Source organism: Sinohyriopsis cumingii, chromosome 5, assembly GCF_028554795.1.
Source record: "Sinohyriopsis cumingii isolate HCF-2022 chromosome 5, ASM2855479v2, whole genome shotgun sequence".
Classification (NCBI taxonomy): domain Eukaryota; kingdom Metazoa; phylum Mollusca; class Bivalvia; order Unionida; family Unionidae; genus Sinohyriopsis; species Sinohyriopsis cumingii.
Genome location: NC_142965.1, coordinates 56,291,762 through 56,313,175, shown reverse-complemented (window position 1 = coordinate 56,313,175; position 21,414 = coordinate 56,291,762). Strand labels below are relative to the sequence as shown.

General features: G+C 33.0%; 1 protein-coding gene across 1 annotated transcript in view; it reads right to left on the bottom strand.

Annotated features, from left to right (window-relative positions):
* The window catches only part of LOC149799222 (uncharacterized), a 266,176-nt gene that overhangs the window by 133,029 nt on the left and 111,733 nt on the right, over positions 1 to 21,414 (bottom strand). Inside the window, exons 32-34 of the mRNA XM_089958164.1 lie at positions 19,421 to 19,492; positions 18,867 to 19,036; positions 17,058 to 17,277 (exon numbers count right to left, since the gene is read on the bottom strand). Of these exons, the coding sequence (XP_089814290.1) occupies positions 17,058 to 17,277; positions 18,867 to 19,036; positions 19,421 to 19,492 (462 nt within the window). The remainder of the gene's footprint in view (positions 1 to 17,057; positions 17,278 to 18,866; positions 19,037 to 19,420; positions 19,493 to 21,414) is intronic.

The following is a 21,414-nucleotide window of genomic DNA, read 5'->3' as shown; positions in this document are numbered from 1 at the left end:
TATTTTAAATCAATCAGAAATCGAGAAAAAGAATAAACTCTGTTGTTTTTTTTTAAATTGAGATGTCTTAAGCAAAATGAAGTTTGGCTTTTCAAAGAAAAGTGTATTGAATGTGTGCCTTATTACACATATATGGGTTTATTTTATACCTCAAAATTGATTTGGACAAAAGCAAAGCAGATACTAACAGGTTATGTACATAAAATGACTTGATGTACTTTGAATACTTTTCCTTTCGTTTAAAGGAATTCTGAAGAGTTAGTGAGTTTCCGTGACATGGTTTACATGGGGCTAATATTAGTATCGTTATTAACAAACGAAGTAAATATGTTTATTTGGGTCAAAGTTTGGGAATTTCCTAAGTGAACTTTGCATAAATCAGGTTTTTGTTTTGTAAACATCAGGATCATTGTAGAAGGTTATTTTCCATTAGGTAATGCCGTTTTTAGAAAATGCTAATTATGACCTGAAGTAAAATAGAACACACACACACACACACACACACATATATATACATATACACATATATACATATACACATATATATATAATTATATATATATATATATATATATATATATATATATATATATATATATATATATATATATATATATATATATATATATATATTGTAACTGTAAGGACTTGGACATTCATGCTTTAACTTCTAGCACTTTAGAATCTAGCACCTTCAAGTTGTATTATGTCGTGACCAGTTGGGATTAATTTTATTTTCTTCAAATTAATGTACTCTAGTGATTATTTTCTCTAGAAATATAAACGTGCTCTGATAAAATTCTTGGATATAAATATTCACTGGAATTTGTAGAATATTCAAACCTGGAATCATATTACTGTGATTCAATAAAAGAATGTTAACACATCAGCGCTACATACGATATAACAAGACACAGAATCGCCTTCAGTTTTGGATCTCATCAGGGACTTGTACTGAATTTTATTCAGGACTTTATATTATTAGGTCTTGTTTCTGTAATTTTTGGATTATTTTGAATTTAATTCCCAGTGCCGTTAAGTTTTTTTTTTCTCCCTCAGTTTCACTTTGTATTTTAGGGAAATAAATTATTTGTTAAATTAACAAAGTTTATTGTCTTCCACTCTTTTCTTTTACTTATTTTAAGAGCACATACTCGTAACAGTTTGTAGTAACATTTGTCATGTCAAATAACAAATCAATATAATTTGAACATATTTAAAAGAATTTAACATCACAATGTTTTGTGTATCATTTATTCTGCAATGGTTTCAGGCATTATGTTTATGGTCCTTTAATGAAAGAATAGTTTATTCAAGGAGTGAGAGACATATTGTCTATTCAATAATTTCCAAAACTCTGAATCAAGAAAGCATTTGTTGTTTGTTTATAAACAATGAATACCATGACAAAACTGGGACTGATATATAAACAAATGTTGTAAAGAAAAATTACTGTACTTCACGATACAAACCTCTCTATATTAGAATTCAAAGCGCTACACAGATAAAAACATTTTTAAATAAAGTCCTCATCAATAATGCCCATATGAATAATCCAGAAGAAAAATAAGATACTGACATGGTTTACACAGCCTTGGAGAGGTTTTTCAATGATTTTTCAAAGTTTTCCAGAGGTTTCAAGGAGTAATTTGCTTACTAAAAGTGGATTGTACACCCAGTTTTAATTGCAAACACAGTTCGTTCCTAGTCTGGTCATATTCCTTAATAATATGCCATCATAGTCAATGCACACTACTTCATCTGACAACTACTGGACGGTGTTGTGGATTATTTTGTTTCACCCAATTTTATCACATTTTGTTTCTCATTACATGTTGAAAATATGCAAATTACAAATATCTTACATTTTAAAAATTGAATATTTTATTTAGTGTTCATTTTTTTATTGCCTCAAACAAATTCAAAGTAATTATTTTGGGTGAAGTACAAGGAGTTCTTCAACAAGTGGAAGGACTTTTCAAAGATAAAACAAACTCTTTATAAAGTCAAGGAGTTTTCATGTTTACCTTTAAAATTTGAAAAATTTTCAAATGTTGTGTAAAATCTTGACCAATAGATCATTATGTATTTTCCCCTGGAAAAAGCACAATGTGCATTAAAAACTTGATATGTATGAAGTGTAGACTGTACTGCAAAAAGTGATATGTGACTTTGCAGGACTAATATACAGCAGTGCAGTTCTGATCACAGGTAAAATTCTCTGAGAAGAGATTGGAAATACATTATTCTACCAGTAAAATCTGATATATCCATTGATACTTACCTATCAAGAATTATTAAACAATATATAAGACTTGAAGATATGACTAGATTGAATCACACTACATGGTACAGCCAAACTTCATTTCTCTCTAATATGTCAACTGCAAGCCAGAAATCATATCTATCTGTGATATTAAGTTTCAAAATATAGCATCACTGATTTGAAATTTAAAAAATCTTTTATTCATATATCAATATAATTTTATTTTCTTAGCTTTCACACACACATACACACAGAGTGCAAAGACATACATATATTATATATATCTCAGAACACTGTGTCAAAACAGGAGCAGGAACAATTATTTCTGAAAACCCTGGTCTTTTCTGGGACCCATAGTTTTAGATGTATTATACCTGTGTAGAAACATGTAGATATAAATAAAATAACCATGCCAGCATAAAGCTTCCATGAGATCATATTCAAAAGAAACTATTAGTTATTCACATAAAGGTATTAATGCGCTGCATACAACTCACCAATTATTATATAACATACACCTCTCCCTCAATAACTCGCACACAATGGGGTCCACAAACGTAGACCTCACAATAAGCAAGGGTGCGAGTTACCCCTACAAGTTGAAAAGATCCTCTTAGACATTGAGAAAACTGCAATATGGGAGGGTTGCAAACGGGGATGTTTAATTATTGAATCCTCATTTTAGAATCACGTCAACAATAATTGTTAATAACATGCTTTTTCTAATGAAGTTGTTCATTTGTTTGTATAAATAATGTTTATTTTCAAAATGTCCAACATGTGAAAGATTGTTCCAATTGGTTTCAACAACAACACATGTATGCAAAAACATCTGTGTGTTTCATCACTGCTTATTGTTTCATTGATTAGTATGGTTCCTGATAATGCCATCTCGGGAGTCAAAGTAGCAGGGAAGTAAACTAACTGTTGATACACCACCAAACAAAATTCCTATTTTTTCCATAAACTGGTGATATTTATTTCATCAGACAATTGTCTAAGTCGAAACTCAATTTCTGTAATGTTCAATTAGTACAATATTGATGTCATGATTTTAATGGAAGTAACAGTGAAACTTCTTATCATACTTGAGGATATCTTAAAGTGCCAGTTCGAAAATTCTCTCAAACTCGCTTGCCCAAAATGATCCGTATCTATGAAACCAAGCTATTTATTTGGCGAAGTATTCATTTAACTAAGTTGCATTGCTATCTCTGATCACAGTTATGAATGAGTCAGTTAATGTAAGGTAGTTTAATTATGTTACATTCACAATAACATTTACAACAGTGTTCGACTGATCAATTGAAGTGAGTTCACCTGACATACGACCTGGACCATTAGATTTTAAGTATGTAGGATTTGCATGACTTTTAACTTTTCTTTTATTCCACCTCCTTTATTTGATTCAAAAGACATAACTAATTTGATAATACAAAGAAGGCCTGCTTTTAATTCAGTGCAACAATACAACAAATACTTCCAAGCTCTTTATTTGACGAAGTATTGATTATATACTTCTTTAACATCATTTAATACTTTTAATGGTATACATAATAAGTATTTAGATTTAAAAACAAAGCGTGGCAAGTCCATCGTCAGTAGCTTGCGAAACGCAACTCAAAGAGCAAATAAAGTCTCGCTGATATGATGCTTTTGTTGTGTTAAAATTCATAATAATGGAGTACCAGTTTAAATATTAAATTGCTACTGTTCTGAAGCCTTCAGAAAATGTATGTACAAATTTTTCAGTCTAATATACATATTCCATAATGCTCCCAAAATGAGGAATAATGCAGAAAGAGTTCCAAATGCTAACTTTAACCGGTGCAAATATAGTTTGTCCATATATGTATTGTTATCCCAGAGTCTCTCTCTCTATCTCTCTCTCTCTCTCTCTCTCTCTCTCTCTCTCTCTCCACATTGATGTCCACGATTCACACGCCATATTTAAAAGAGGGGACGGGAAGGGGCCAAAAGAAAGTAAGAAAAAAAACCAAGCGCTGAAGGAAACAATTACATAATCAAAGAAGGGAAAATGATTATCAGTGTGCGTTGTAATGAAGATAATAAAGAAAGCAAAATTTTACCATGGATTAAGTTGGTCATTAAGAAACATGTTACTTTCCTTATTTGTTATTTTCTTTAGACTGTTATATAAGTTAGTTTAATGTAGACTGCATCTGTGGCATAAGTGTTTAAACGTCCTCCTTGGATGCGAGAGATCGAGGTTCGATCTTCAACCGATTCATACCAAAGACTTTAAAAATTGTACTAGCAGCTGCCTCGTTTGGTGCCCAGTATTAAAAGGTTTGTGTTAGTAATGGTCTGCCTGGTGTCAGGATAATGTGGCTGGGTGGGACAACATGCTACATGCTACATGATGCCCAAGTGCTAGACATCACTAAATCTGTCACACTGCAGACATCGTAGTGATATGAACAGAACATTGTTTATACTACATTAAAAATCTAAATCACACACACACCCTACTCTTATGAAGACTTACCATATTTATATTGAATCTGCAAACTTGGTGTTCAAAGCAAAGTACATGATTTATAAATGGGAAAAGATTTCCTAGATTACTATAACTAGTGCTCATATGGCTTTAACATACATGTGATTCTAAAATACCATTTTAGATATTTATGTGCCAGAAACCAGCCATAACCAGTCTGGTGGGTACTAGAAATGTTACAGTAATCGTTGCAATCAGTGCAATGATGCTTGACTGCATAATGTGATTGAGGTTAGCATGTATACACAATCTGTTAATTGATTACTTTATTGTTGTAATATGGAGAGTTTAGGCCAAAAGCTGGATGGTTTTAGAGGCATTATAAGTAATAAAGGGGCCAAATGTGGTTGTGTTGACTTCCCAGTTGTTGATTAAAAATTGACTGTCCTTTGGTGGCATCGAGATAAAAAGACAAATAGGAAAGCCCAACTAAATATGATTTTGGCAAAGACAGTTGAGTATTTTTTTTTTCGGTCTTGTTTAATTGCTGTAGTGTTTTTCAAGCTGTTTCAAGTTAAAGTTTAATGAATATAATTCAGCTTTCCCTTACTCATGATTACACTAGCGTAATGATAATAGCAGACCTCGGGACCTGATGAAAACATTGCTTTACATGATTTTTTTACAGATCCAAATAAAGACTCAAGCCAGTTTAAATTTTATCTTTTCATATTTGAACTGTAGCAGTCACAATGTTTTGTCACAAATAATATTAAAAAAGGGGCAATTTGGGGCATATGGAAATTGGAATCCAGGCTTGAGGAATTTAAATCAGGGCTTATGATATTTTTTAGTCACCTGCCCAGGGTCTGTGTCTAAACATTTGTAGCACTAACCACTATATTTAGTTATTCTTCTTCTTCTTCTTCTTCTTCTTCTTCTTATTATTATTATTAGTATTATTATTATTATTATTATTATTATTATTATTATTTTTATTATTATTATCATTATTATTATTATTATTATTATTATTATTATAGAATTCATAAATTGTTGATTTTCAGAGATGAAGATTTGATGAATAAAGTGAGGAACTTCATTGCCAAAAAGTCTGACATACTTTTCAAGCCAGTCAGTAATGATGTTCAGGTCATCTACAATCCTATGGAAGAAGAAGGTATGTTCTACTGAATCGTTAATTTTGCCACTTCAGGACCAGGAAAGAAGTAAACAATATGCTTGTATTCTTCATGATGCAATTCTTTACAACTATATATATTTTGTGTGCATTTTTCCATTTGCAGTGACATAAATATTTTATATTTTGTAAAAGCTGGAAACATTGATAAGCTTAGGGTCCAATTGCTTTAGGTCTCAAAGGGACCCAAGCTCCTGGGTCAAATATGCACCCATTTTCACAGTAACACGTCACTATTTCATGCATTATAATTGTACTCCAGGATGATCTTCCTTTTTATATTTGTAAAGCTGATTTACAGAAAAGCTCAAGACCAGACTAAGTAAACAGACATGAAGCCTTTTTGACTAACTAACAGTTAATCGTTGTCACTGTAATTGTCTTGTGAAAAGAATTTCCCTTCAGAAAGCTACTCAGACATACTTGAGCGATTGAAACAGTTGCATTTGTTCAGCAAATGATGTCCTTGTTTGTTGCAATGGTATGTAAATCAAAGAAGTAATCAAATATTGTCAAATCATCGATTTTTCACAATAATAGTAACTGCCACTTAAGTATGTGTGATTTGTTCTTGAGTTCCACCGTATCAGTAGACACTTTCTAAAAGAGTGCAGCAATGTATGTCACCTCAAAAATGGATTAGTTTAATCTCTCAACTTTTTTGGAAATGGACTTGAGATGAAAATGATTCTAATGATAATTAAAGGCAAAATATACACGAAAGTGAACACAATCGAAGATAACATGGAGGACTTTAACTTTGTTAAGTCTTTACTACAGTGAAGGACGCTGATAAAAATGGCAGCAGAACTTTGAACATGAGAAATTAGCAGCCTGAGTGGGAGAAACAATGTTTATGGTTGAAAAGGTGGAATAAGATGGTATATTCAAATTAATTTATTTTGCTAGACTGCTGGAAAGCAAATTCATTTCACTTGAAATGGAAAATACTAACTTGAAGCAGTTAGCCTTTAGCTGTCATGAATTTAACCCAGATCATTAAATTTTTGAAGGTTGCCATCTTATGCAACGAAATATGGATGATCCTGAATGATGTTGAGAAAACTCTAGAACTTTGTGTGAATAGTAATACTGTAAAGTAGCACAGTTCCATACAGTGTGAAATTATTAGAATAATGGAGTAGATCCTGTACTTGAAGTGAAATTAATTAGAATGATGGAGTAGATCCTGTACTTGAAGTGAAATTAATTAGAATAATGGAGTAGATCTTGTACTTGAAGTGAAATCAATAATGGAGTAGATCATGTACTTGAAGTGAAATTAACTAGGATAATATAGTAGATCCTGTACTTGAAGTGAAATTAATTAGAATAATGGAGTAGATCTTGTACTTGAAGTGAAATTAATTAGAATAATGGAGTAGATTCTGTACTTTAAGTGAAATTAATAATGGAGTAGATCCTGTACTTGAAGTGAAATTAATTAGAATAATGGAGTAGATCCTGTACTTGAAGTGAAATTAATTAGAATAATGGAGTAGATCCTGTACTTGAAGTGAAATTAATTAGAATAATGGGGTATATCCTGTACTTGAAGTGAAATTAATTAGAATAATGGAGTAGATCTTGTACTTGAAGTGAAATTAATAATGGAGTAGATCCTGTAGTTGAAGTGAAATTAATAATGGAGTAGATCCTGTACTTGAAGTGAAATTAACTAGGATAATGGAGTAGATTCTGTACTTGAAGTGAAATTAACTAGAATAATGGACTGGATCCTGTACTTGTACTTGAAGTCTCTGATAACCAGAATGCGACATATACATTTATATTAAGTCAGAAAACGAGCTAAAGTATGGAAACTACCTCATTTAAAACTTTAGTGTAGTTTACAGATGGTAGAATGCAGTATGATATAAAGTATTTTGGACAATTAGTGGTAAATAGATTTTCTCATATGTGATCTTATGAGTTTGAGAATTTAATCCAGATTTGTAACTAAAAATGATCATTTACTTTTTCATTTTTCTTTATCACCTTTTGAAACTGAGGGACTTATGAGTTTATGCTATGGACTCTAGGAAATAGGCTGTGGACTCCCAAGTTCCATGAGTGAAAGGTCCAAGACCCTCATCCTGAAACTCTGTTGAGAGCCCTGTCATTTTGCTAATCACAGTGTTGATTGCAACAATACAATGAAATCATGTCCACTTTTTTACATTAAATTTTGATTTTCAATTGTTATCTTCTTAGCCAAGTTTTGATTTAAATATTTCTTGTGCTAGCCTAATATGTGATTTCATAGTGAAAACTGAAAATATTTTGTACACATCATTTGACACCAAAATCATGGTGATTTCTTGCCAAAAAAATAAAACATTCACTGACCTTGAGTTTTCAGCTTTATGAAAGTTGGTTCTTTCTCAGGGTAGAACATAAATTTCAGTGAACAGAATACTGTGAGTTCATTTGACAATAAAGTAGTTTTGTTCATCTCAGATGAAAAAAGAATTATTTCCTGTTAAACTATGCATCATGAACATTTGAAAGAAATTGTATTCTCTACATCTTTCTCTCTAGATAACTATGGAAAGATAACGCCTATTGAGACCTTCATGGGAATGCCTTCTGCAGCCTGTAGAAAACATTTCTTCAATGTAGGTCATATTTTTGTCTAAAACAAGCTTTTTTGAAAGGTGTAGTTTAAGAAGTCTTAAAAGATCAACATAGTTTGTGTCTGTTGGGGAGGGGGGATTTTGGGATTTTTCTTAAGTATGTTTCCAAACATCATTTTGCTACCTACAATAGCTGAACTTAAATGATTCACTATTAAGATGTCATTGAATGTTTTGTAAGAAAAACAAGATGAAATAAAGCACAAGGTTGTCGCCAATGTATGTGTGTTTGTGATTTGGATTTTTAACGTAGCGTTAACAATTTTTCAGTCATATCACTATGATGTCTGCAGTGTGGCAGTTTATAGTGATGTCTAACAATGGGGCATCATGCCGTAGACATGTAGCATGATGTCCCACCCAGTCACATTATCCTGACACCTGGCCGACCAGTCCTAACACAAACCTCTTAAATTGCTGAGTGCCAAGCGAGGCAGCTGTTAGTACCATTTTTGTAAGTCTTTCATATGACTTGACCGGGTATCAAACCCACGACCTCCCACACCCGACCAATGTATGCTTTAAATAGTACAATAATATTGGATAAATTTGTAACAGGGATAAGTAATAGGTGGAGCATAACACCTAGTGGGTGTTATTTGCCAATAATAATAATAATAATGAGGACTTTGTAAAGCGCCTAATCTTTAGAAGCTCTAAGCGCTTTACTACATTAGACAACACCTATAAGATAATTAAAAAAAATATAATAATATTATTACAAAAACAAACACCATGAAATTAGAAAAAAAAACATTAAAAAATAAAAAACATGCTGAGAATATTTCAGGTAGGAAACATTATTAGGTCTTTAAGTTTGTAATCGCAGTCGAAATAAATGAGTTTTGAGAGCCCTCTTGAATGTGATCACTGTGTCTTTGTGTCTAAGTTAAGTGGGCAATTCATTCCACATTACTGGGCCTTGGTTTGCAAAAGAACGCTGTCCATATGACTTTGTTTTCATAATGGGAATAATGAGTATGCTGGTGAGTACACATGGGTGAGGTCGGATAGGTATGTTGGACTAGAGTCCGACAGTGAAACGTAGCACAGAGAACAAATTTTGTGTTTGATTTTGGATCAAATGGATAGCCAGTGTAGGGTACATAGCAGCGGGGAGGTGTGCTCTGATCGTGGTACTCTAAGTATGATCCGAGCAGCTGTGTTTTCAAGTTTCTGGAGTAGATATTGAGATGAACCAGACAGAATTGAGTTACAATAGTCCAGTCTTGAAAGTACTAATGAACACACAAGTGTTTTAGTGGAATCAACTGAAAGATATTTGCGAATTGAGCTTATCCGTCTCAGCTCAAGATATGCAGCCTTGCATATGTTCATGACATATTGGTGCAATGTCAGAGTACTGTCCAGAGTAACACCTAGGTTTCGTACTGATTGTGTGAATTTAATGTTGGTGTTGCTAATATTTAATGTTTGAGGTAAAGGATGTGAATGAGAAAGTCTTTGTGCTGTGATCAGAATGGCCTCAGTTTTATCATCATTCATCTGTCTGATCGTAAATATGATAATATTTTCGGAGTAAAAGCTTCGTGTCTGGAATGTCTTTGTGAGAGGAGTGTATCAAATTTTTACTGTTTGTTAAAGGATGCATCATATACAGAGGGGTGTATCAAATGTTTAATGCTTGTTAAAGAATGCGTCATTTAGAGAGGGGTGTATCAAATGTTTAATGCATGTTAATGGATGCATCATTTAGAGAGGGGTGTACCAAATTTTTAATTCTTGTTAAAGGATGCATCATTTAGAGAGGGGTGTATCAAATGTTTAATGCTTGTTAAAGGATGCATCCTTTAGAGAGGGGTGTATCAAATATTTAATGCTTGTTTAAAGGATGCATCATTTAGAGAGGGGTGCATCAAATGTTTAATGCTTGTTAATGGATACATCATTTAGAGAGGGGTGTATCAAATGTGTAATGCTTGTGTGGAAAATTTTAGTGAAAACTTACACAAATGAGTATTTAAACAAGAGAGGTATTTATTGTCATTTTTCTTGATAAATGATAATTTACTTGCGAAAAGTTTATATCGCTTATAAGGAGATACATGCAACAATGCTGCAGTATTTTTATTTGCTAGTCTTTCAGCATGGTCAATCAAACATGTGACATTGCGATGCACCTGTTATTCGTCGTCCCTCTGTCCATCTTTATTTGATTGTTACCATATTCAGGGTCATCTTTCGATTGAATTTATGCCAACAATTGGAATATATACTTAGAACTTCAAAATCCCGGACAAATACGATAATGACCGAGATCCTCGGATATTAATGATGGCATCCTGATCAGCTGAGCTTGTTGCCGTTTTTTATTTAATCACTTTTCCATCCGATTTTTATCAGCCACGGAATATAGGTATGTGTCATCGAACATATTTTAAATTAGGTGATTTTACATTAAATTCATTCAGTGATTTAATACTTAGGAGGCCATATTTTTTATCTGAGTTTGATCAAACCTGGAGGAAATGCATGTTTAATCACTGTTTCTTGCAAATTATATAACATGCGAGATGCACACATTTTAATGAGGTGATCTTTCATGATTCTAGACTGAATTTTATGAAATTGTGAATTGGTAGCTACGCCATCAAGATATCAGACAAGTGTGACCTTGTATCTGATTTTCTCACCCATGCGACTGAGAAATCTGGCTGATTTGCTAATCTTTCTTTACCTATGGCACTCTGATTTTCTCAGCCCAGTTGTCTCAAGTTTGGTATCCACGCTTTCGGAACTACTTTTCACGGGACCAAACCATTGTTGTCCTCTACAGTTCATGAAGAAGTTGTTATAAAATCAAATAGCAGCAACAGAGATGTGTTTTTTTATACTTCTCTTGTAAAGCATAATAAGATCACTCCAAGTTTGAAAACACGCCATACGGAACATTTTGAAAGACACAACAAAGGCGTACGAAGTCTAACTCTGGTAGAACACATATTGTAAAGTGTATCATATAACCAATAAATTGTTTAAATCCTCGCTGGTGGGCCCTAACAAATCGTCAGATTCATTAAACACTTATGGTTTAAAAAATATGTTGCATATTGGACTAGATTGTGAAGAACACATAAACAGTTCCAGATAGGTTTCCTGTATCTACAAGTGTTATTAGAAGAAACCTTGCAGTCATATTACTACCTGATCATACATTGGTCCTTGCTCAATTAACACAGATGTATGTTCCTTAACACAGATGTATGTTCCTTAACACAGATGTATGTTCCTGTGCCATATGCTCTTGGAAAACTAATACACAGATGCATATATTAAACCCATTTATTTCAGACATGTCGTTGAATCTGACCAGAGAGTAGTTTTTCCTTGATGTTTTCAAAATATATGATGGCGACATTAAATTGCCATCGAGAAACAAGTTTTTCAGCTTCTGTCACTGATTTTAATGGAAATGCTTCAATTAACTTGGAGCAAACTTAGATGTCTATAGCTGATATCATCTAATTTGGGAATTTTGGGATATATTGATTTCTTTCCAATTTCATTACCTGCATATTTTTTTTATATATTTCTCTTCACTAAATGATAAACTGGTGAATTATTTAACACAGTATTATATGGTGACTATTTTATTATAAATTGAAGGCGACTCAGAATATCTTAACTACAGAGAATTCTTTACATCGGGTTGAAGAGTAAGCTGTAGTAACCACGTTCAAACTATAGAAGATGGGGAAACATCTGCCTTGATTTCTAACAATGGACATCATTGCAACATGGCCCTCTCAGTTTGAATTCATGCTGGATTTATTAGGAATTTGTACAGGATGAGTATTTTTTATTTTGCTTTCAATTGTATAAATTTCAAATATTTAAAATTGTCAAGACTTTGTAGCAATGAAAGAAACAGATGGACCCAATTAGTCATTCTGACTAACAATCAGTTTCATAAAGTAAGTTCCAACTCTTTTTAATCTTGTAAACGTTCCCCCCTGCTCCACTTCTTGTAAAGGGTGAGGGTCGATTAGCAGATTGTACCTTCTTTCAAGGTGTCCGCTTTATTCGGTTCTCGTTATCCAGGAGATGATTTCCCTCGGTGTTATTGCCCGGATCGAATAAACTTACTGAGCAGAGATGTATAGAACAGAACGACTCGAGCCCCCCTACATAGAAAATCAAAATTAAATCAATTACATACACAATGGTGATAATCCAATACGTTAGGAAGATAAACTTCTTTTTAGAATAAATCGTTCACCGAATTAAAACACAAAAATATTTATAAAAATAGCTGATTTGTTTTACTGATAGAATTAGTTCATCATTCGATCGAGTGAACAATCGAAGTCGTTGCCTTGTACAATTGCATAAACTTCTTTTCTCTGGTTCACTCCAATTTCACTGTAGCTGTTCTCTGTGCTTTCGCCTTTTTCCTCTCTTTTCTCTCTCAACCTCTCTACTGTTTCGCCTCCTTTCGGCTCTCAAACTTTGTTTGGGTAGGTGGATACGTAAGCGTGTAGATACATATATACGTGGATGCGTCAGTGCTTAGGTACATCTGATGATACTTCTGGGAATACGTCTGAAGAGCAATTGTCCCCTTTTAAAATAAACAGAGAACAAACTAAATTTCCTGTCGGTTATCCTCCCGGGGATAGAACATAACTCCCCTCTCGTTATCAGATATTACTATCGGTATCGAAACAGATAACAAATTCTATTTAGTAGGGACAAACATGGCATACCAAAACAAACATAGTTTCAAAAGATTAATGTACTTGCTAATGGCTAATTTATCATTCGCATTAACACACGAGACTTAAAAGTTCAGCTCTCCTCTCATTTACACAAATGAATGAATGAAATTCACTACCTGGTTTAAGCACCTTACGTTCAACGAATACACATATTCAAGTCTTTAGCATACATGAAATTACCTATGATCGGTGAATTCACACGGCTTCTCGTAATTCATGTTAATTAAAGTAATACATGAAATTCTTAGAACCTAATTCCTATGAAAACAAGAAAACTTATTCAAACAATTCGACAACCTTATATTAAGAAGATTATTGTACGAATTCTCTCTCTCTTTCTCTCTCTCTCTCTCTCTCTCTCTCTCTCTCTCTCTCTCACACACACACACACACACACACACACACACACATATATATATATATATATATATATATATATATATATATATATATATATATATATATATATATATAAACTCGACACAGTTATACTTATATCAAGATAATTAATCTACGAATTTAAACAACTAAATTAATGCAGATATTATTAAATAATTGAAGCAAAATATTATATTGGTATCAACGAATCTCATTAATTTGACGCAAATACCTTTTGTGCTTTCGAGCGTTGTTCGTTTATATCGCCAAAATTGTGTCCCTCCACCTTCCAGATATCCAGTCCCTTGGACAAATGTTTTGCGAGAGAATTTCTTCCAAACTGACTCTCGAAGTACTCTGTACCTTTATTCTTGCAGCAAAGCTTAGACTAATTAGATTTTTTGATGGAGGAAATATTTACAGATAGGATATTTGGTGTAGGAAACACGCCCCATTTTTAGCGTAACCAATCGAAATGAACTATATTTACCGCCTTTTATCTAGGTGCCAAAATTGGAATCAACTTGACAAAGGTCTTCGAATATGGAAATTTTCCAAGTTTGACAGTTCCACTATGAAATCAAAATTAGCCGTGTCCCTAACAGTCCGTCTCGCGGTTAAGTAAACGAATGCTTAATTAAAAAAATTCTACCACTACCGACCATACATTTGGAATCACTGCAGTATAGCGATTTAACAAGAGCCTGTTCCCAGAAATCTAATTAATTGTTCTCTGGCCCAAACTAATATGCTTTCCGTAGATCGAAAGAAATTTGTCACATCACAAATCCTATGTTCTAATGAGAGATTTTGTGTTGAAACGATATTTTTATCAAAAAGGTCACGTTCGATGATTTTAAAATATGTTAATGCAATTACGTTCAAGTTTGATGTTTTTAAAATATTCCAAATCAATTAAGTTCATGTTAGATTGTTGTAAAATATATCAATGCAATTAACACCAAAGCCGATAATACTAACGTATTATCATCCATCTCCAAACCAAAAAGCCTAATACCAATTGATTATCATCCATCTCCAACCCAAATACATAAATTTGATATATGTCATTCCCTGTATCCATCAACTAAATTTGGCAAGCAGACAAAGCACTTGTTTTATTAAAAAACAAACACATCCTGTATTATTGATAACATGACTTTAGAAGGTACCAACAAATCTACACGATAACCGAGTGCAACAGACATGAACACTGTTAGTGATTTGCAACAATTTCTTAATTAATTCTTTCAAACGTATCAAGGAGTTTGGCCTTATGTCCAATCTTACCATTTCTATGGTAGATTGAAAAACAGTTACGTCACATAATGAGTCCACATTTGCAGTTGTAATTCAACCCTTGAGCGCACAATATTGTATTCTATTTTCGTTTAATCCCTTGTTATGTGTGTGTGTGTGTATATATATATATATATATATATATATATATATATATATATATATATATATATATATATTGTGTTTAACTTTTCGGACATGATTAGAGATGTTAAGAGTAATTTTGTACACAATACATTAAGTAGCTATTTTGGTCCTTGATTGTAAATTGAATCTGCATGTCATTGCGAGACTTGCAACTAGTTACAAAGAAACACAACATTACAATATGGTAGCCATTGCCTATGAACTGTGACAGTTGCTTGTTGAATAACTGAGTACAGCAATGTCTACTTGTTTATACACGGCAAACAATTCTCCAGCATTGATTGTTGATTATACCGAATATAACGCTAATAAGGTATTATACAGGTTTTAATAGTAAAACCATTTATTTGTATTTTTCATTCTTATAAACATTTTACTTGATTCGTCTAAGGAATATTATATTCTAATTCCGTTTAACTACAGATTTATCCGTACTTTCAACATTTGTTCTTCCCTTATCCTTCAATAGAAGTCCTGTACATTGCTATGTTAATAAATATCATATTATCCATCAATTTCACTTTGCAAACTCACAACGCATTTTCTGGTATAAGTTTGAGTGAAAAAGTTACAAGTTCCTATCTTTAACTCTGTGACAAACTTTTACAAAACAAATACATGTTAGTGTTTTCAGGTAAATCGCGAACGTCATTGTTTTAACAACTATTAATGATGCAATATCTTTCAATCTTTTCGCTTTTTGAAACCCTTTGTTAAAGTATCGTGCATGTCATCTATTGTTGCCACGTTTTCAGTCGACTAGCTTTTAGAGAAAATATCTAGAGGCATCAAATAACATTTATTGCCTTTTTGCGGAGTTTTTCAAGTGCACGTATATAGTTGCCACTGTTACTGGTCATTCATGTGACATTCACAAACTGTTTTGTAGGAAAACTTCTCTACGGTATGCTTATGTAACATGCAAGGAGACTGTTTATGGAACCATTTGCTCAATACATTGATGTTTAAGTTTCGTTTTTTTTTTTTCTCCGTATAATGTGTTCCAACAACTGATTAATATGAATTTAATAAACCGGACATAAAGGACCCTAGTGCAAATGTCTTAAATAATCTAACAGACGTTTTAAACTTTCCACAGGTTTATGCTAATGGTCATATATTCTCTTAACGTTAATTCATTTCGAAAATTTAGAACCATATATATGAAATGGCGGAAAACATTTTCCACAGATGAGCAGGCATGTGCGTTTCAAAAAGGTCATTGACGTAAATTTTCTAACGTAGATGGAGGCGGTATGAAGGTGGAACTTTTACTATCTTGTTAGTTTTTTATTTGCTTGGAAATCTTGGATATATTAAACAGAAATAATAAGACGATTAATGACATGAACACATTTGATAAGGAATTAAATCATTCACAAAATGCACATGGTGCCTTAATCATCCTTGTTGAATTCTCTTTACGTTATGCTTTGATCACTCTTGATAAGATAGTTTCATTATATTACTATTCATTCAGTTGCTGATACAAACACAAAGTAGTGCAAACAAAAATATCCAGGTGAAACGTGGATAATAGGCAATCATTTATAACTAACATTCACTTTTTAGACTCATCCTCAAATTGCTTGACAACAGCAAACATTAAAACATCATTGTGAACAAAACACCAAGAACGACAAAAAGTACGTGCTTAAAAATATATTTGCCTGCGATTGCAGAAAATAACACGTTCTCCTCTAACGTAATAAGTATTATTTTATATTGGAGTGACAAAACATCAGTATGGTAAAAATAATGCTGATTTTGAAAGAGTGAACAAAATACATTGATGATTAGATTCGCTTTGAATTTCTTTCATTTATGAAACTCTAAATATGGCATATTTATATATGAAAAACGAATGATCTGGTAGACCCAGCACATCGCGGAATTGCTATTTCGGCCAACCTGAGGTGACTTAAACTTTCATCGAAACAATAAAGCAAGAAAAACTAAGCAGTAGATCACATTTGCCGGAGTCCTGATCATGCTTAAGCTGCTGGTGGTGTTATCGTGCTTCGGCGAAGCCTTGGACGCCGATTTGACGTCACTGATCCAATTGTCGATCACATTTTCTAGTACCCCCAATGGCATGGGGCCATTGCTGAGAATGACATAATGGAATTCAGGCAAATCGAATAGTGCACCTGTAATTAAAGTTTTCAAAATTTAAGAAAAAACCTGCAAAAGGAACAGATATGAAACATGTTTGCATTGTCATTTGTGGAAGATCACTTTAATTGAACACATATTGTTCTAATCCTAAGGAACGAAATATTAGAAAGATCAAAACAAAAGTGAATCAACTATCCCTTAAAAGATGTCTTAGTACTTTGTTTAACCAGAAGATTATGGTTTATCAGTGATTCGAAAAATGCTCCCTTGTAAATATTTGATATCTTTTGAGTGCCCAACGTGAATGGTTCTGCTCCTCTTTTGCAAGTATAATCTTTTGGCAATATTGTTTATTATTCATGTTAAATCATCTGCATTTAAAAGGACCATCTTAAAAATTGACAAGGCTTTTTGTTTTGTTTTAATGTCTTCTGCCTTCGAAGTTTATTGTTATCATGTATTTTACATTTGTGACGTTTTTCATTTCCATAGTGTATGTGCTCACCTGCCATTTAGCTGATAAACATAATGTTGAAAAGTCAGCAACGATAAAAAAGTTAGGAACTTTTTTAATGTCTTTCTTAATAATGGACAGTTCCATAAATTATTTGCGTATTTTATGTCATGTAACTGTATTTTTAGATATTATTAAAGAGGGATACATACATCTAAAACAGTTGATGTTTTTATTGCAATAATAAAACTCATAAAGTTGAAATAAATTTACGCTTTGAAGGTTTCAAAAATGAAGAAAAGAAATGTCCCACCGCCTTATAGAAATTGAATCCAAGTTATTCTACGTGGAGACAGTCGCATTACTATGCGAGTTAGTGATATACCTAGCTCACGCTTCAGTAGAATCGACATTAGGTTAGAGTTTACCTGTACCTTGACTTGAAGATACTCCGCTGCACCGTATATTACATTACACTATATCTTATATTACACTGTATCTTACAGTACACTGTCTCACCGGTGTACATTGCACCGTATCTCACATTACTGTAGTAACAACATGAAGACTAAATTAATGTTTTATAATATTCCATCGATCTTATCATTGCTTTTTAGATATTAAGTAGGTTTATTCCTGGAATTGTGAATATTACCCGGGGATAACAACCGAGGAGACTCGAAAAAGGCATGAGAATACAATGGTTACTCTTTATTACGCCCTATTTGTAAAGTATTTAAATATGTAATCATTTTGTTATAGCTGCTGCCTCATTTCAGTTTTAGCACTATTCAGGTTTGTTGAGTAATATATACAACTTTCAAGAATATATCTCAATTCATTTGAAATACCCGCTGTAATCTCTCCAGGAAAGTAACAAGAAACCTTAAGTCACATTTTATATGTGGAAGGAAGAAAAAAATTAGTATTGTCCGGTTCTCATTGCGAAGTTCGAAGTTAGCTACTTTACCCATGACAGAAACCTACTTCACCTTTTCATCTTGAAACATGCGTCCTGTTACATTTTATGGACTTCTGGACACACTTGAAGAATAAACATTTTCTACTTTACCCATGACAGAAGTTTTCAATGTCATGAATAACGCGATGTTTTGGGCCTAGGTATGTTTTATCACCAAAACAAAGAAAACAAGTGATTATCCATACCCAGTTCTTTGGTTGCTTTCTGTCTCAATTCTTTTATCTTAAGTTCCCCCATCTTATATCCACACGCCTGCCCTGGCCAGGTGATATAGCGGTCGATTTCTATCACGGCACCTTCCTTAGTCGAGGCTGTGTAGTTGAGAAGGTATTCTATCGCTCTGTCTCTGTCCCAGCTTGAATAAAATAGACGTGTCCAGGTAAGGATACGGGAATGTTATTTCGCAAGTATATATATATATATATATATATATATATATATATATATATATATATATATATATATATATATATATATATCTAGAGAGTCAAATTTAAGAGATCAAAATTAATAAAGATGTGGATACAAATTTTTAGGTAGGAAGGTACAGATGTATGTAGAAATGTATTTACAAATATACATAGTCATTCCTAGTATGCACCTTTGCTTTCTCCGCAGCATCTAATATTTAGAACAATTGACTATAGTAAGACATTTAAATTTAACTTTTTATGAGTAAATATCTGTGTTATCTAAAGTTATAAAAAAAAGACTAATCTTCACAGCATATGTGACCTACCCGTAGTAGTGTAATCCAGTGTCAATAACAAGTCTGCAAGCCCGGAATATTTCATCACTGTATCGTCCCATTCTAAAAGTACATATATATATATATATATATATATATATATATATATATATATATATATATATATATATATATATATGTGCAATTTTGACAATAATTTTATTGCATAATATCTAAAGTGAATGTCCTATCATATACTTAAAATAGATCTAAAGTTCGTAGTCTCATATGGCGTTAAAATCTAAGATTTTATCAGCATGGGGTGTGAGTTTGCTCTGTCAATCTATTCGTACACTTTATATTTTTTCTTCTTCTTACAACGAAAATTATCTAGGACATTTTTTCATTACTCTAATGATTTATGAATAGAATGGTAACGGGTAGGTTGTTGGTAAATATCACAAAAGTGAACTTCCACAGGTGACATTACACCTGTGAGATACTAATTGTTGCTTTGGATTGACGTGTTTATTTCGTGGGGACATAAAAATCAGAAACAAATTGAATATTGAACTTTTACTCTGGAGAGTGACAATTGGTGAATTTGTTTCAAAGTGTGAGAGTCACAATTGGTGTATTTGTTTCAAAGTGTGAGAGTGACGATTGGTGTATTTCTTTCAAAGTGTGAGGGTGACAATTGGTGTGACAATTGGTGTATTTGTTTCAAAGTGTGAGAGTGACAATTGGTGTATTTGTTTCAAAGTGTGAGAGTGACAATTGATGTAATTGTTTCAAAGTGTGAGGTTGACAATTAGTGTATTTGTTTCAAAGTGTGAGGGTGACAATTAGTGTATTTGTTTCAAAGTGTGAGAGTGACAATTAGTGTATTTGTTTCAAAGTGTGAGAGTGACAATTGGTGTTTTTGATTCAAAGTGTGAGAGTGACAATTGGTGTATTTGTTTCAAAGTGTGAGAGTGACAATTGGTGTATTTGTTTCAAAGTGTGAGTGACAATTGGTGTATTTGTTTCAAAGTGTGAGAGTGACAATTGGTGTATTTGTTTCAAAGTGTGAGAGTGACAATTGGTGTATTTGTTTCAAAGTGTGAGTGACAATTGGTGTATTTGTTTCAAAGTGTGAGAGTGACAATTGGTGTATTTGTTTCAAAGTGTTAGGGGGAAGACAAACACGCAGACCTGGACGACCGGTAGGTTTGCATTTACGCTGGCTTTGAGAATTTTCTCTGCTTTGCCACTACTTGTTTTCCTGAGTGGCAACTTGGAGACTGCTAGAGGTCGCACGGGCAACAGTGATAAGAAATAATAGTTATCTGCTTATGATGGGGATATACATGTGCGTAAAGCAAGCCTCCTCAAACGAAGGGACGAAACAAATTCATAGATCGTTAGATATAATTAAAACACTTTAGTACAATAACAAGGAGACGAGTAAAATGAAAGACAATTGAACGATGTTGAACACGAAAACCGATCAACTGAGTGCTACATGTGACAACTTTAAAATTATTACTGACAATTTAAAGACTGACATTGAGCTCAAATAAAATACAGCGAGAGTCAAAAATGTGAAAATAAAATTTAGAAAAATGGCATCAAGTCAATGTATAGGCGACTGGACAAATGTGGAGGACATTCTTGACACAACAATTTGATTCATTTTCTATGGCATTCATGGCCCCAGTAACTAATACTTGAACAGGTTAAGTCGAAACGTTAGGCTCTTTTCCAGCACAAAGTTAATCGGCCGGACACAGAGAATATTGATACAGAAAGTACCCCCAGATTGCTATCCACATACTAAAAGCCTGACAAGTCCATAAATGCCCATTATAACAGCTATTAAGACAAGGAATCCGTTGTGCAAAAACCATGTCAAAAAAACTGGGAGGATATGTGAGGGTGTAGACAGAAACAGAGTAACAGACATACACTGTATATATGAAGAGAGAACAGTGTCGATTGATAGCAAGTGAAGATACTATTCATTCTTTAAAAATGTAGAAGGAGAAAAACCGAAGAAAGATGAA